Raw genomic sequence first — 13,901 nt, 5'->3', positions numbered from 1 at the left:
CGTAATGGAATAGCTTTAAAGAGATCATGAAAAAAAGCAACAAAGAGCGAAACGTACAAGAAAAAATAGTCAAAATGGAGTTCAACCATGCTACCCTTTAAATCATAAAAGCCTAAGAATACTAACCAATATTTTCTCTCTCTACTTCGATTCTTCTGATACATAATCTTTTTCAAATTTATACAATGAGGGAGCAATGAGTATTATTTGGAAAATATCCTCAAAATTAAGTAATCTCCTCAAATATAATTATATTTGAAGATTGGATGTTCTTGGACAGTTTCATGCAAGATTGTAAGCCAAAAGACATGTTTTAGATTTATACTTAAATGTACTAACATTCTCTCTTTCGCAATATTGTACATCAATCATATCAATAGATCTACGAATATCGAAAAATATATCAATGTATATTATAAATTGCATTCAATTGCAGTTTGTCACATGTTTAAATTCTATTTTATTCTAATCTTAAAATATTTTTGAAATTTTCTATTGTGTGATTGAAGTGGACTGCACAAAGATAGATGTAATCTAAGATACGCCAGAAGATGGTCATATTCAAAGTATTTGCTACATGTATACAAATTTAAAGTATGGCTGAAGCATAAATTATCGATTAGATTTTGTTAGTTGATGTATATCTTTCATCAGTGTGTGGCTTATATTGAGCGTGATACTTTAACTTTGTTTATTAGTTTTAAATTTATATATTTATTTGAATTTTAGATGAAATTATTTTTATTAATTAGCTAGTTACTTTTGTATTGTTATTATTATTAATTATTGAAGGGGTTACTTTTTAATTTGTATTAATAAATAATACTCTTTTTGGTATAAATATTTTTTTTTTAATAAAAGGTAAATATATGGTTACTACATAAATGTGCATCGGGCTTATATGGAATGTTTGATCAAGTTGCTATTGCTATTTCCAACTAATTCTGCCTAGATTGTCATAAAATTTTCTATTTAAAAGATTTAAAAGTGATTTTAAAAGAGTTAAAATCATTTTTTCATTTTTAAAATTATTATAAAACATATTTTTAAGTACTCAAAACTAATTTTGATAATATGAAAATTTTAAAATCATTTCTAAACCTGGACTGAATAACATAACAATTGCGTAAAGCTATGATTATGGAACAAGTTAGCATCAATCTTGGAAAAGAAATCAAATGATAAGTCTTGTATTAATCACCCAAAAGACATATTTTTCTCCCACATTTCGATTTGTTTGATTAGAGTTTCTTTTCTGGTTTGAATGTAGCCGAGAGCAGTCGGGCTAAAAGGCGGAAGCAAGAAGCAAGGGCTTGAGAAAGAAGGTCGTTTTATGAGGGTATCCATCATGAACTTGGTGGTTAAGCCTTGGGTAGGGCAAGCCAAATCCTCCAAGTAGAGTTCAGTAGCATTTGGTGGAATGGTTGGTTTGAAGGTTAAGAGTTTGGAGTATTCATTTAGACTATGGAACATGTACTCATACACCTTCTCCATATTTAGTTGTTCTTCAATGAACTTGCTTGCTGCCTTCCCAATTGCTTGTGCCTGCATGCCAATCCATTTAAGAAAATACGACAATTTATTCGATAACCATTTGTAGTACTAAACTGTCAATCACATTATGGTAGCATCGTCGAATAATTAAAGTACCTTTTGTTTGTGGGCATTGCCCCAGTCAACAGCAAACTTGATAGAGTTGCACATCTCATTATCATCTTTGATTGGCCAATAGTGATGCATTGGGACTAAACTTCTTGAAAAGAAATCATAGTAATGGGGGTTTACCATTAATGTCACTGAATCACAAGCAAGGATATATTTCAGACTCGCTGACCAACTAATCCCCTCAATGTATATTTTATACCTACACGATTGTTCTCATGTTATTGCTACATTCATCCCCATAAATAAAATAAAACAGCAAAAAATACATTTAATTCTATATCTGTGTCAAATAGCTTCTTAAATTTTAAAAAGTGTCAATTTATGTTTAAGAGTCTCTAAACATTAATATATATATATATATATTATATATCTAGATAAGTTCTAACTTTCAATTTCATACCTAATATGTTCTTAAATTCTCAATTTTAAGTCTAATAAATATTTGACCTATTCAACATTTTCTTAAAAATTTCATGAACCTTTAAGACATAAAATCGAATGTTCAGTGTTCTATGAGACAATATTCAATTTTATATTTAAAGGATTCATTAATTTAAAATATATATCTCAGACATGTTAGACACATATTTCAAGTTATAACATTGATTACTATACCTTTTTCTAAAAAAAAAATAAATAAAGAAAATAATTATTAACATGGAAGTTGGATGACTTAAATTTAACCCCAAAAAAAATACCTAAGTTAAAAAGAAAGGGTCAAAATTTACCTATAAACACATTGATCGGCTAAATTGGAGTTTTTGAATCCTTGTTTAACTTCTTTAAGCCAATCCTGCAGATCCATAATTATTCATGAAATGTTAGGTGTAATAATAATGGAAGCACTAAGATCATTGTAAGTTGTTAGATTGATAAAATTGAAAAAAGTTGTTTTAAATTGGAAAATAATAGTTCATAACGTCGTAGGTCTAAGATGTAGAATTTGGATATTCAGCACCCGATGATCCTGCCATGCCATTCTCCTGTATCTTTGTGAAACTTCATCTTTATTCATCCTAAACTGTTTCTAAGAGTGAAAACTATCCTTACATAGGTCATCAAATCTTTTTGTAGACTCTATCCTCACTCGTATGCTTCCGAGAAAAATTCTCAAGAATGTCACCCAATATAAGATTGCTCCAAGCTATATCCTTAACTTTGGAGTTCCTTTGAACTAAAAAGGAAAGAGTACCTTATTGGTATTGGTAAAAATTTTCAATATTATAAGTCATTTTTAAGCATACAGAATCTCTTTTAATTCAGATGTGATATATATTGATTTATTCATGTTACCCTCCTAAAGTTGAACTTGGGGCGTTACAAGTGTTATAAAAGAATTAATTATGATATAATACCTGCATGTACACACGAACTTTCCAATCGTATTGAGTAGAGAGATTGCATTTGCGAAGTCTATATCTCGACCAAGAAACAAGAGCATTCCCCTTCCAATATGCATACGCTTCTCTATCTATCCATTTTTTCCTTTGGTTGCCTTGCTTTAGTTCTTTCATCAGTGATGTCCATGGCTTTATTTTGATCTCAGGCCTACAACAATTCAAAATTAATATAATTTCATAGAAAAAATCATCACATATATTTATAAATAAAAGGTATATTATCAATTTATACCTTAAATTTTAAAGATGATATCAATTTAAACCATAAACTTTTGTAAGTGTATCCATTTACACTCTCCATGTTTCATTTGAAAAGACTCCTTGTGAAACTTATAGTTATATCATTTAAATTATACCTCTAAACTTTCATAAAATGAATAAATTTATACTTTTAATTATAATTTTATTTGAGAATCGTGTCCATGTATTTACTTTAATCATCCACATTTGTATAACTAACATTTGAAGAAGTCTAAATATGTTTGAGAATTAATCGTGGATGATTAGGGTAAGTGTGATAAAGGGCTTAAATTGATTGGTTTATGAAAATTTAAGATTTTAATTGATTCAAATGATAAGTTTTACATGATATTGGTCGAATGAAATCTAGAAAATGGTGTAAATTGATATATTTACGAAAGTTTATTATTTAAATTGATATAATTATTAGTTTAAGATTTTAATTTATAAACCTCCGAAATTTAAATGTATAAATTAATATTTGTTCTATTAGAAAAAAGAAAGAATATAATTTTTTTTAATTTAAAAAAAAACCATCATTTAGAATAATGTATCCCTTAGATGGCCTTCCATTTTAAATAATATGCTATCGAACACAAATTAAAAAATCATGAAAATATGCAATTCTTTTTATTTTCAGGATCACCAACCAAACACACTTACATCTTTACCCACTGAATACTTTTTAAAAATGTTTAAATTATAAGTTTGATTAGTAAAATTTAACTTTTGTGTGTAGTAAGCTGTTAGTACTTGATAAATGTCTAATAAATTTTTAAACCTTATAAAATATATAAGAGATCTTTGAACTTTTAAAATTGAGTATAATACATTATTGATCTAGTCTAACATATTTTCTAAATTCATAGATTTATTTAAAATATTATTAAAAATTTAAGGTCTATTTGATAGGAAATTTAAAAATAAAAATTTAAAAACAAGCTATATAAGGTAAATATAGTTATAGTTCATGTTTTCAAATATATAGTTCTTAGTAGATTTAGAAATTAAATTATAATTTAAACAATAGTTCAAAATATGTTTGGTAGTATATTTGTTAACCATTAAGCAAATTATAATTATTAACCAAATATTGTGTTGCATATAAACTATAGTTAATTAATTTATCGATTTTTTTTATATTAAAAATGATATAATTATTATTATGTAAAATCATATAATTTATAATACACTATATAATTTTAACTAAAACAACGGAGTTTATAATAAGAAATATTATATTTATTAATGTCTTTTTAAATATATTTATGCATTATAAAATTACAATTTCACAATCGAAAACACTTAATACATAAGAATGTTTACATTATTTGGAGAATCTAAGAATAAATTTTTAAAATAGATCCAAGTTATCTATCAAATGCATATATCTCAGTTAATTTAAAAACAAACAATAGAATTTGAATGGTCTACCAAAGAGATCTTTAGGGTCTTTATTATCGTACATCAAAATTTAATCTAAGACAAAAATATATAATTCAACAAACATATAGCAAGTATTAAATGAATGAAAGACTTGTAGTTCAAATCTCTCATCCAAAAGTTCAGTTCAACTTTAAATAGATTTATTGATTTTTTAACATCTCAAATACACCAAAGACTCATTAAGAAAATTTGTATTAAACATTTTTAAGGGTGAGTTTGGTTTATTTTTTTGAGTGTTTGATTTTGAAAATAAGTCATTTTGAAAAAAAAATTGTTTAACAACCATTCAAAATAGCTTTTGAAATATTTTTAAAAATTATTATAAAAAAATGAATTAAAGTTATTTTTTGTCCGATGAACCCAAACGAGTCCTTAATCTAGAATGACGAATTAAATTATTTGAATTGAAATTAAGGTAAGGAAGAAATACATACCATCCCCAAAAGGACCAATCAGGAAACAGGATGTCCAACGTGTCGTCATTCCCACAGTATCGGAACAAAGGTGGTGGTGCCGTTGTATTGGGCCTAGGCCCACTATAGTTACCAATAAAAATGTTGGGCTGGTCTCCGCAATGAAACATGAGGTCCAAATCGGGAATTTTACCTGGGTACCACCGTAACAACTGTAGAATCCCCCACAGAGTAAAACTATCCCTACTTTGAAAGGCTTCTGCGTACTTCTCCACGTAAACCCTACCGTCGACAATCACCAGCCGGAAATCCGCCGCCGGTCGGCCTCTCTCCACCATCTCCCTCGTGATCCCTGTTTGAGCCCACGGCCTTAGATCTTCGTGGATCCAACGGAAGTACTCTGGACACGTATCTCCATTTTGACCGTCTCGATCTTCTTCCTCCTTCACTCTTGTGGGACTGCTCATATGCCACTTCTCGCTCCTTGAATATGCCGTACAATTAACGGGTGAAAATTTGACTTCCATTTTAGGGTAAATATGTAATTCCACATCTCTCTCGCCCATAGGCTACGGCAAAGTGAAAAAATTAGATCAATGGACGCATCGAATAATAATCATCATTTTTTTATAACAAAATTACCAAGAAGTCATATATATATATATAGATATATATCTCCGTTACTTATTATCTTTTTTTTAGTACAATAATAAGGAGAATAAGGATCAAACCTTCAATTTTTAGGAAATAAAATTATGTCAATTATCATTAAACTAAACCCACTTCCACTATTTATCTTTTTGAATAGCGAAAATGAGTATAGTTTGAGTGACATAATTATTCTATTAATTTTATAGGTAGAGACTCAGTTTTCTCACCCTACATATTATAAAAAAAATTATCTATTAAACAATTAAATCTCAATATCCCGTCGCATTTGAACACTAAAAAATTTAACTCATAATAGGGTGATTTTGAAAATTCAAAAGGAGAGGGAAAAAACTTACCACATAATGAAATTTGTGTGAATAGATTATGAAAAAAGTAGCAACAAAGAGCGAAACATAGAGGGAAAAATAGGTGAAATAGAGTTGAGCCGTTCCATTTCTAACAATGCCACCCATTAAATCATAAAAGCCTAAGAACACCAACCAAACTTCTCTCTACTTCTTTGATGCATATCTTTTTCAAATTTATAAAGGAGGGGGCAGTTAGTAGTATTAGGAAAATAACCTCATAATTAAGTAATCAACTTAATTAGAATTGAAGATTGGATGTTCTTAGACAGTTATAAAATTGTAAATTAAGGACACTTTTTACATTTATATTAAATGTAGTAGCATTCTCTCTTTTGCAATGTCGAACAATAACGATATTAATAAATTATAAAATGTCAAAAAATACATATATAGATGTATATTATGAACTACATCCATCTTTGTAAAGTTCACTCGATTATCTAATTACAATTTGTTGTGACATGTGCTAAACTCTTTTCTTCATCGTTTCTTAAAATATTTTTTAAATTTCTTTAATTAGCTAGTTAATTATTGTGTTATTTTTAATTTTTTTAAGGGTTACTTTTGTAATTGTGTATTATAAATAAATATCTTAAGAAAAGTTAAATATATATTTATATGGCAACTACATAAATCATTTGTGTAAGACTTATATGGAATCTACGATCAAGTTGCTATTATTAATTTCAATTAATTTATGATAGTTAAAATCATTTTTTTCATTTTTAAAATCACTATAAAAATATTTTTAGACTTCAAAATTAATTTTGATGCTAGGAAAATTACATTTAAAATTATAAAATTTAATATTAATTAATTTTAGATAATTATTTTAAATAGTAAAACGGTTGAAAATATTTTTAACTATACTAAAATATCACTGTCCATCAGTAGTAGACCGCAATAAATCATAATCAACATCTAGATAGATGATAGTGACATTTTGTTATATTTATGAATGAATTTGTTCACTTTCATTTATTTGAAAATAACTCTTAATTTTGAGTGATTAAAAACGTATTTTAAAGTGACTTTAAAACTAAAAATGATTATGAGGATTTAAAATCATTCCAATATGCACTAAATAACGCAACTAACTAAAACAAATGCACATATATTATGTATATAGCGAAAAAGTTCAATTTCACTCCAAAATTTGCCTGGTAACAATTTTCATTAACTTGTACCTTAAATGTAGATAATTGTTCCAGTTTTTACTTTGAATTTTAATTTCACACATTTAATTAAAAAATGGAACCATCCTCATCTTTTCAATGGACAATAATGCAACAAATAACTAAACGATGAAATGAGGAAAAAAAAAAAGTGGTAGATGGTGGAGGTTTGCATAACAATATTAATAAAAAGTTCCAGATAGTTGAGCCAAAAATGGGACGATACGTGTCAATTTTTTCTCGTTTTGTTATTAGTTTTCCACTTATATGTAAAAGGGATCGACTAGGTAAATTCTTCATCTTTTCAGAAGTTTTAAGGGAAAATTGCAAATAATAATAATAATAATCCATTTTAAGGTCCAAAATGACAATGACTCAGATTCAAAAAAAAAAAAAAAAAAAAGTGAAATGCTCCTTTGCTGATGTCATGATCTTGTAAATTTACAATATTATCCTCCCTTTCTTGATTTTTTTTCTTTTTTCCTTTCTTCTCCGTCTCCTTTCTTTTTTCTTTTTTCTCTTCCTTTCTCCCTATCGTCTCTTCTTCTTTGATCTCTTTCTTTGCGCATTTTCTTCTTCTTCTCTAGTATGACGAGTTCACACGGGTAGCTCTGACGTATCTCTTTCCTCTGCACATTTTCTTCTTCTTATCTGGCACGACGAGTTCACACGGGTAGCTCCGACGTGACCAACTCCAATGAACTACAGTAAGAGTGAGAGAGAAGATTGATTTTGTGAGTGAGGAAAGGAAGAACAATACCAGCGAGGGCAAGATTGACGAGAGTAAGACTGACGAGAGGGGGAAGAAGACAACCCATTGTTCCATGGATGTTCGCAAATGGATCATCAATGGGACTGACGAGAGCGAGATGGGCGAGAGCAAGACTGGCAAGAGGGGAAAGAAGACAACCCATTGTTCCATGGACATTCGCAAATGGATCATTAGTGAGAGGGAGAGGGAGAGCGAATACTTTTCCGCATGCGCGCAAGTATATTTTGGTAATTTCATCTGAATTTGACATAAGCAAAGAGTCATTCGAATTTTTTTAAAAAAACTGGGTCATTTGACATTTTTGACCCAATTTTTGGGTCATACATACAAATTTACCAAGTTTAAGTCTACGCAAGAATGAAGACATATATACAATTTAATCTATTAAGAGGTATTTGCACTGAATTGAGTTATGAAGTATGAAGTTAAAAAATATATTTTTTTCTAAAAAAGAAAAATGAGACAATTTATTTACAAATATAGCAAAATATCACTGTCTATAGGTGATAGACAATGATAGATACTCACTAACACCGAAAGATGTCTATTAGTGATAGTGTTTATTATTACTACTAATAGACACCGACAGTGACATTTTGTTCTATTTGAAAATATTTTCAACAATTTTGCCATTTAAAACAATCATCTAAAAAAATATAGGTGCAATCATTTGTGCAGCCCAAGCTATATCCAACAAAAATTTGCCATTTGATAATTTTATTTTAAAAAATATTGAATTATTTTATTTTATTTTTACTACATTGAAAAAATGAAAGCATTGGATTAGATGTAACCTAATCATTGCCTAATATGTTAAGGTTAAGAAGTTTTTGTTTGTAAGAAGGAATTAGTACAAAATAAAGAAAGCGATATAAATGGAAATTTTTTTATAAATGTGTAAACTTCAATAGTAATAGTGTTTACTATTGAAGTTGAATTTTAACACTAACTTATGAAGTTAGTGGCGAAACAATCTATCTAATAGATTTCTAAATTGAATTACACCGAGATGCTCAAACAAATAATAATAATAAAAAAAAATCAATACTAGCCTCTTTTTTTTTTTTTTTTTTTTTTTTTTTTTTTTAAATCTATCAATACTAGCATTTTGGACAACACTACAAGACATATATGTACAATTATTTTTGAAATAATAATAATAACTCTAAGTGATATTTTAATTGTACCGTAAGTTGTATAATTGCAGTAGTGAAAATTTAATAATCAACTTTTAAAATGACGTAAAATCTCATAGTTTTAATTAAGAATTTTTAAAAATATTAAAATTTTAACATGTAATAAGAATTATATAGTTTTTTTCTTTGTGTTTTCATATTATCTTCTTTTCATAAGTAAAAAAAAAAAAGTTGTGTTGGTTATTAAAATTATCAAATAAATATATATATATCATGAATTTTGATATTGTAATTTGGATAATGTAACATTTTTTTTTTTATTTTAATGTTCCTCATATATTTATCATCAACATAATCACTCTCATACATTGTTATTTCGAATTCTCTTAATAGATACATTTGAAGGAATAGTTGCAATTGTTTGAAGAAAAGAAAAAAAAAATTCATAAAAAATTTAAGGAAAAATAGGAAGTCGAATTTTCCTCCCTAACCCTATTTTAGTCTTTGACGGTCATGTAAAAAGAAAAAGACCTATACCTAAAATCTTGTAGGTTAAATTCAAGCAACTAAAAAGTTTTTAGTTTATAAAATTTACTTATGTCATAAATAGATATTATTTAGATATTGTTTTCGTAAAAGATATTATGCACTATATTTAAAATTATAAAATAAAATTATAAATTAGAAATTATTTAACAAAGAAATCCAATAAACTTGTTTTTCTTCCCACATTATATAAAATCTTATTTTTATAATTTATAACTTTATTTTTTAAAATATTATCTTTACTTTTCAAACAAATTTTCTATGAAAAGAAAGGGATAATGAATATAATATAATTGAATCATAATCAAATTTTAAAAATTAAAATTAGAAAGATTATGTTCTCATATTCTCCCTAAACCTATCCTTTACTTAGTATTCTAAATCTTCCCTTGTATCTCTCCCTCTCGTTGATTCTCACTTTTTCTCACCCACTCCAATCAACTTTTTCTTCCTTATATCTCTACCTTCATTGATTAAGAAAAAAAAAACTAATTAATATATACAACCCAATAACTATATGCATATCTTTTACTTTTAGAAATATAAGATGTTTTTATTGGAGAACAAAAAAAAAAAAAAAAAAAAAATCACCTTAAAAATTCAAGGAGAATTGAATTAACAATGAGATTCAAGAAAATGATAAATTGTTTGCTATTAAAATTAAATATGATTAAGATAAAAAATCTCTAAATTTGTTAACTCATTCCTCCTTATCTCATTTTCCTCTCTCATTTTCTTGAATCTTCCCTTATATCTCCCTCTTCTCTCTTTATCCTTCCTTGTTTGCTCTTCATTTTCTATTCAATATTCCATAGTAATAATAAACATAAACACATAAATGAAAATAAAGTCGATAAAAAAGCACTTAGAGTGTTATTGAGAATATAGAAGGAAGAATAAAAAAAGAAAGAAAATAAAAAGGCAAAAAAAAAAAACAAACACGCACACATCAATGGTAGTTACCTTTGGAGGATAGAGAGATTGCCATAAAAACAAACATATGGATCGAAATAAATTTTCCAAAAAAAAATAATGTTGGAGATATTATCGGTGAAGGTGTAATTAGAATAGGAGAATTGAAGAAAAAAACAAAAGGTGAAAAGCAATAGGATGACTCGTCAGTCAAAATATAGATGTTAAACGGAAAACACGGATAAGTACTACAACAACAAAAAATACTAACAGACCCCTACGTCCTGGGGCAACGTGTCCAGGAAAGATAATTGACTAATATTAAAAAGTCAAGTAATTACAATGTAGTACTAATTAGTAATTCAACGACTACTATAGTGACTCACGTAGAGCCCAACTTACTAGTTACTTAGCTCTCCTAAATATAAGACTCCCTCTCAATTATACTTAGGCTCCCCCTAAGTGTGATAATATTAGTGTTGAACGCTTCAACTTTTGATAATGTGTGAGACTCCTCTCCACTTGATTATCTTCCTTGTAACTCAGTGAACTCCCTTCACATGAGAACTTAGGTCCCCTAATTCTTGAAAACTCCCTTCTCAATAAATAACACGTTAGGCTCTCCTAAGGCTTGAGAAATCCTTCTCGTGAATGAAGTCTTAGGCTCCCTCTAAGACCGAGAATCCCTTCTCTTCAATTGTGCCTTAGGCTCCCCTAAAATAGAATAATCTTCACATTCTTGATTCACACAATAAAGTTGCACAACGAAAAATAGTGAGTAAAGATTAAAAAAAAAAAAAGACATTTTGTTGAACAAAATGGCCACCAAGAACGAATATACTCCTCACAATAAACAAATGCAGCCACCCCTAAATGAGGGTCAAAATTCTTCTTTTAAAACAATGGTCAAATAAGAAAAGAATTTTTAGAAAAATATTTTCCTTTTTGTCAAAATAAAATCCACCATAAATATTGAAAAAATTGATCAAAATACTTTTGCTGAGCTTTCCTAGATTAGAAAATAAAAATATTCCACATATAAATTTCATATTATGAATGAAAATATTTTGCAGGAAATAGTAATATCTGAGGTAGATATTAAGACTTCATTTGTGACAATTGTAAAAATGGCAAGAAGTTGCCTTAGAAAAATATAAAGACAAACAACAAATCTCTAACAAAAGGCAAAAAGAAAACATGCAACACACATCAATGAGGATTTTCTTTGTTTTGAAAGAGGAAGAAATGGAGGAAAAAAAACAAACAAACAAGAAAACAACATATATGAAAAGCCCTTAAAAAAGCACGAGCACTTACAATATTTTATTAGAAAGTTTATCTGTAGATGTTATCAATGAACGCTTAGATGTTATCAATGAACGCATTAATGGTGCTTACCTTTGTTCTTGAGAAGAGATAGATTGCCCAAAAATCTCTAACCTCTCCCTTCACATTAATTAAATACGTACAGAATAAGTCTTTTGGTGAAATGTCGTGTTTTATTGAAAAGATATTTTATTGGAAATGTGTCGTACATTGAAATAGATTTGTTAACAACTAACCATTAAAAGCAAAGGGAATGTAAAGATTCTCACCATTTTTCCCCTTTTACATGCTAGTTAAAAGACACGTTCATCACACATGGTTAAAATTTGTTATAATTTAAATTTCTATGGTGAAATTTGAATATTGAATTGATATGTATTTTATATAGTTTGAATAAAAGATATTTGATAAAAAAATTTTAAAAAATATAGTCGCTAAAACTTATGTATTTGCTAAAGGTTAATTTACTAAGAAAATAAAATAAATTAGACATAGTTGGATTATGAGTTTCTTTGGTGAATGAATATAAATTCCATTAAGTTAAATTATTAATATATTTGACCTAAATTTTAAAATAGTGAGATTGAAATCTCTAAGGGGAATCTTTCTCTCCTTATTTTGCCCTTCATTTTTTTTTTTTTTTTGTTAAATGCCCATTATATCCTTCCCATAAATTATGTATGTTTTTTTTAAGGTTTTGTTTTCAACAAATTAGCCCCCTACAAAGAGGAATCACATGAGTGAAAGAGAGAGAAAAACAATATGAAGAATTGAGAGAGATGAGAGAGTGAAAAAGTAATTTAAGTATAGATTATACTCATACCTATTTATAAATAAAAACAACTTTATTTGTAGTCTTTAGAGTTTTTGTTGATATTTTAAACTTTTCTTTCACAATTTTATACTTTTCAGACAAATACAAATACCAAAAAAAAATATCACTTTGTGTCGTGAATAAGTAATTTAATTAACTTCACATAATAACTAAATATTTTTTAAATAAATAATAATTATCCACTTGATGTATCCCTTCACATGAAAACTAAAATTCAAATAAACACATCCGTACACAACCCTCCACATAATAACTAACTATTTTTTTAAAGAATAAATACAAGCTTTCCTGTTTTCTTTAGTCTCATCTCCATTTTAAAAATATCATGATAGAATAAATAGTAGAATGATAATTGAAATTTTCGTTATTCGTAAAGAAAATGTTGGATAATGCCAAAGTGAAGCTTAGGTAGTCCATAAACTTAAAGTCAAATATGCATAGTTTCTTGAAGTTTAAATTTTGATATAATATTGATTATTAGATTCAATTTCAACATTAAGAAATTTTTTTGTTATTCTCAAATTTAAATTCTGATTTCGTAGGAAAATTAATTCCATTTTCTTTGTTTTTCTAGATTCTTTTTTAAGGAGACGAGTGAGATAAATTACAAGAGACAAAAATAAAACAAGATTTGGGTCGGTAGATAAGGAATAGAAGTGGGTTTGAATAAGGAAAAAGGGAGAAGAACGAATGTGAAAGTAAAGGATATGACAATTATTTTGGATTGATAAAGGTAGTAGTTGAATTCAATCAAAGAGAGACAACACTTTTTAATTTTCAATTTGTAAGAAATTATATAAAGTGTATTTATTTTCTACCATAACAAAGATTTATATATTTGTGTTACTTTAAAATTTAAATGTTGAGCATGTAGTTTTTGTTAGTACTTGAAATTTTATATTATTATTATTTATTAGTTTCATTTAGATCTTTGATTAGATTTCTATAGTTTCAACTTTATCATAATCTTAGATATCTTATTTATTTGTTTGAACCAAAATTTTAACTCGTTTTTC

The 13,901-nt window shown here is 27.4% G+C and overlaps 1 protein-coding gene across 1 annotated transcript; it reads right to left on the bottom strand.

Moving 5' to 3' along the window:
* Positions 1 to 1,197: 1,197 nt before the first annotated feature.
* LOC120076535 (protein O-glucosyltransferase 1-like) lies at positions 1,198 to 5,730 on the bottom strand. Its single transcript, XM_039030396.1, has 5 exons — positions 5,186 to 5,730; positions 3,021 to 3,213; positions 2,394 to 2,458; positions 1,651 to 1,864; positions 1,198 to 1,545 (listed from the first exon to the last, which is right to left on the bottom strand). Exons 1-5 carry the CDS (start codon positions 5,728 to 5,730, stop codon positions 1,198 to 1,200), a joined length of 1,365 nt encoding a protein of 454 aa, XP_038886324.1.
* Between the last annotated feature and the right edge of the window lie 8,171 nt (positions 5,731 to 13,901).

The sequence above is a fragment of the Benincasa hispida genome, chromosome 1 (assembly GCF_009727055.1).
Source record: "Benincasa hispida cultivar B227 chromosome 1, ASM972705v1, whole genome shotgun sequence".
Lineage (NCBI taxonomy): Eukaryota > Viridiplantae > Streptophyta > Magnoliopsida > Cucurbitales > Cucurbitaceae > Benincasa > Benincasa hispida.
This window is presented reverse-complemented; position numbering and strand designations above follow the sequence as displayed.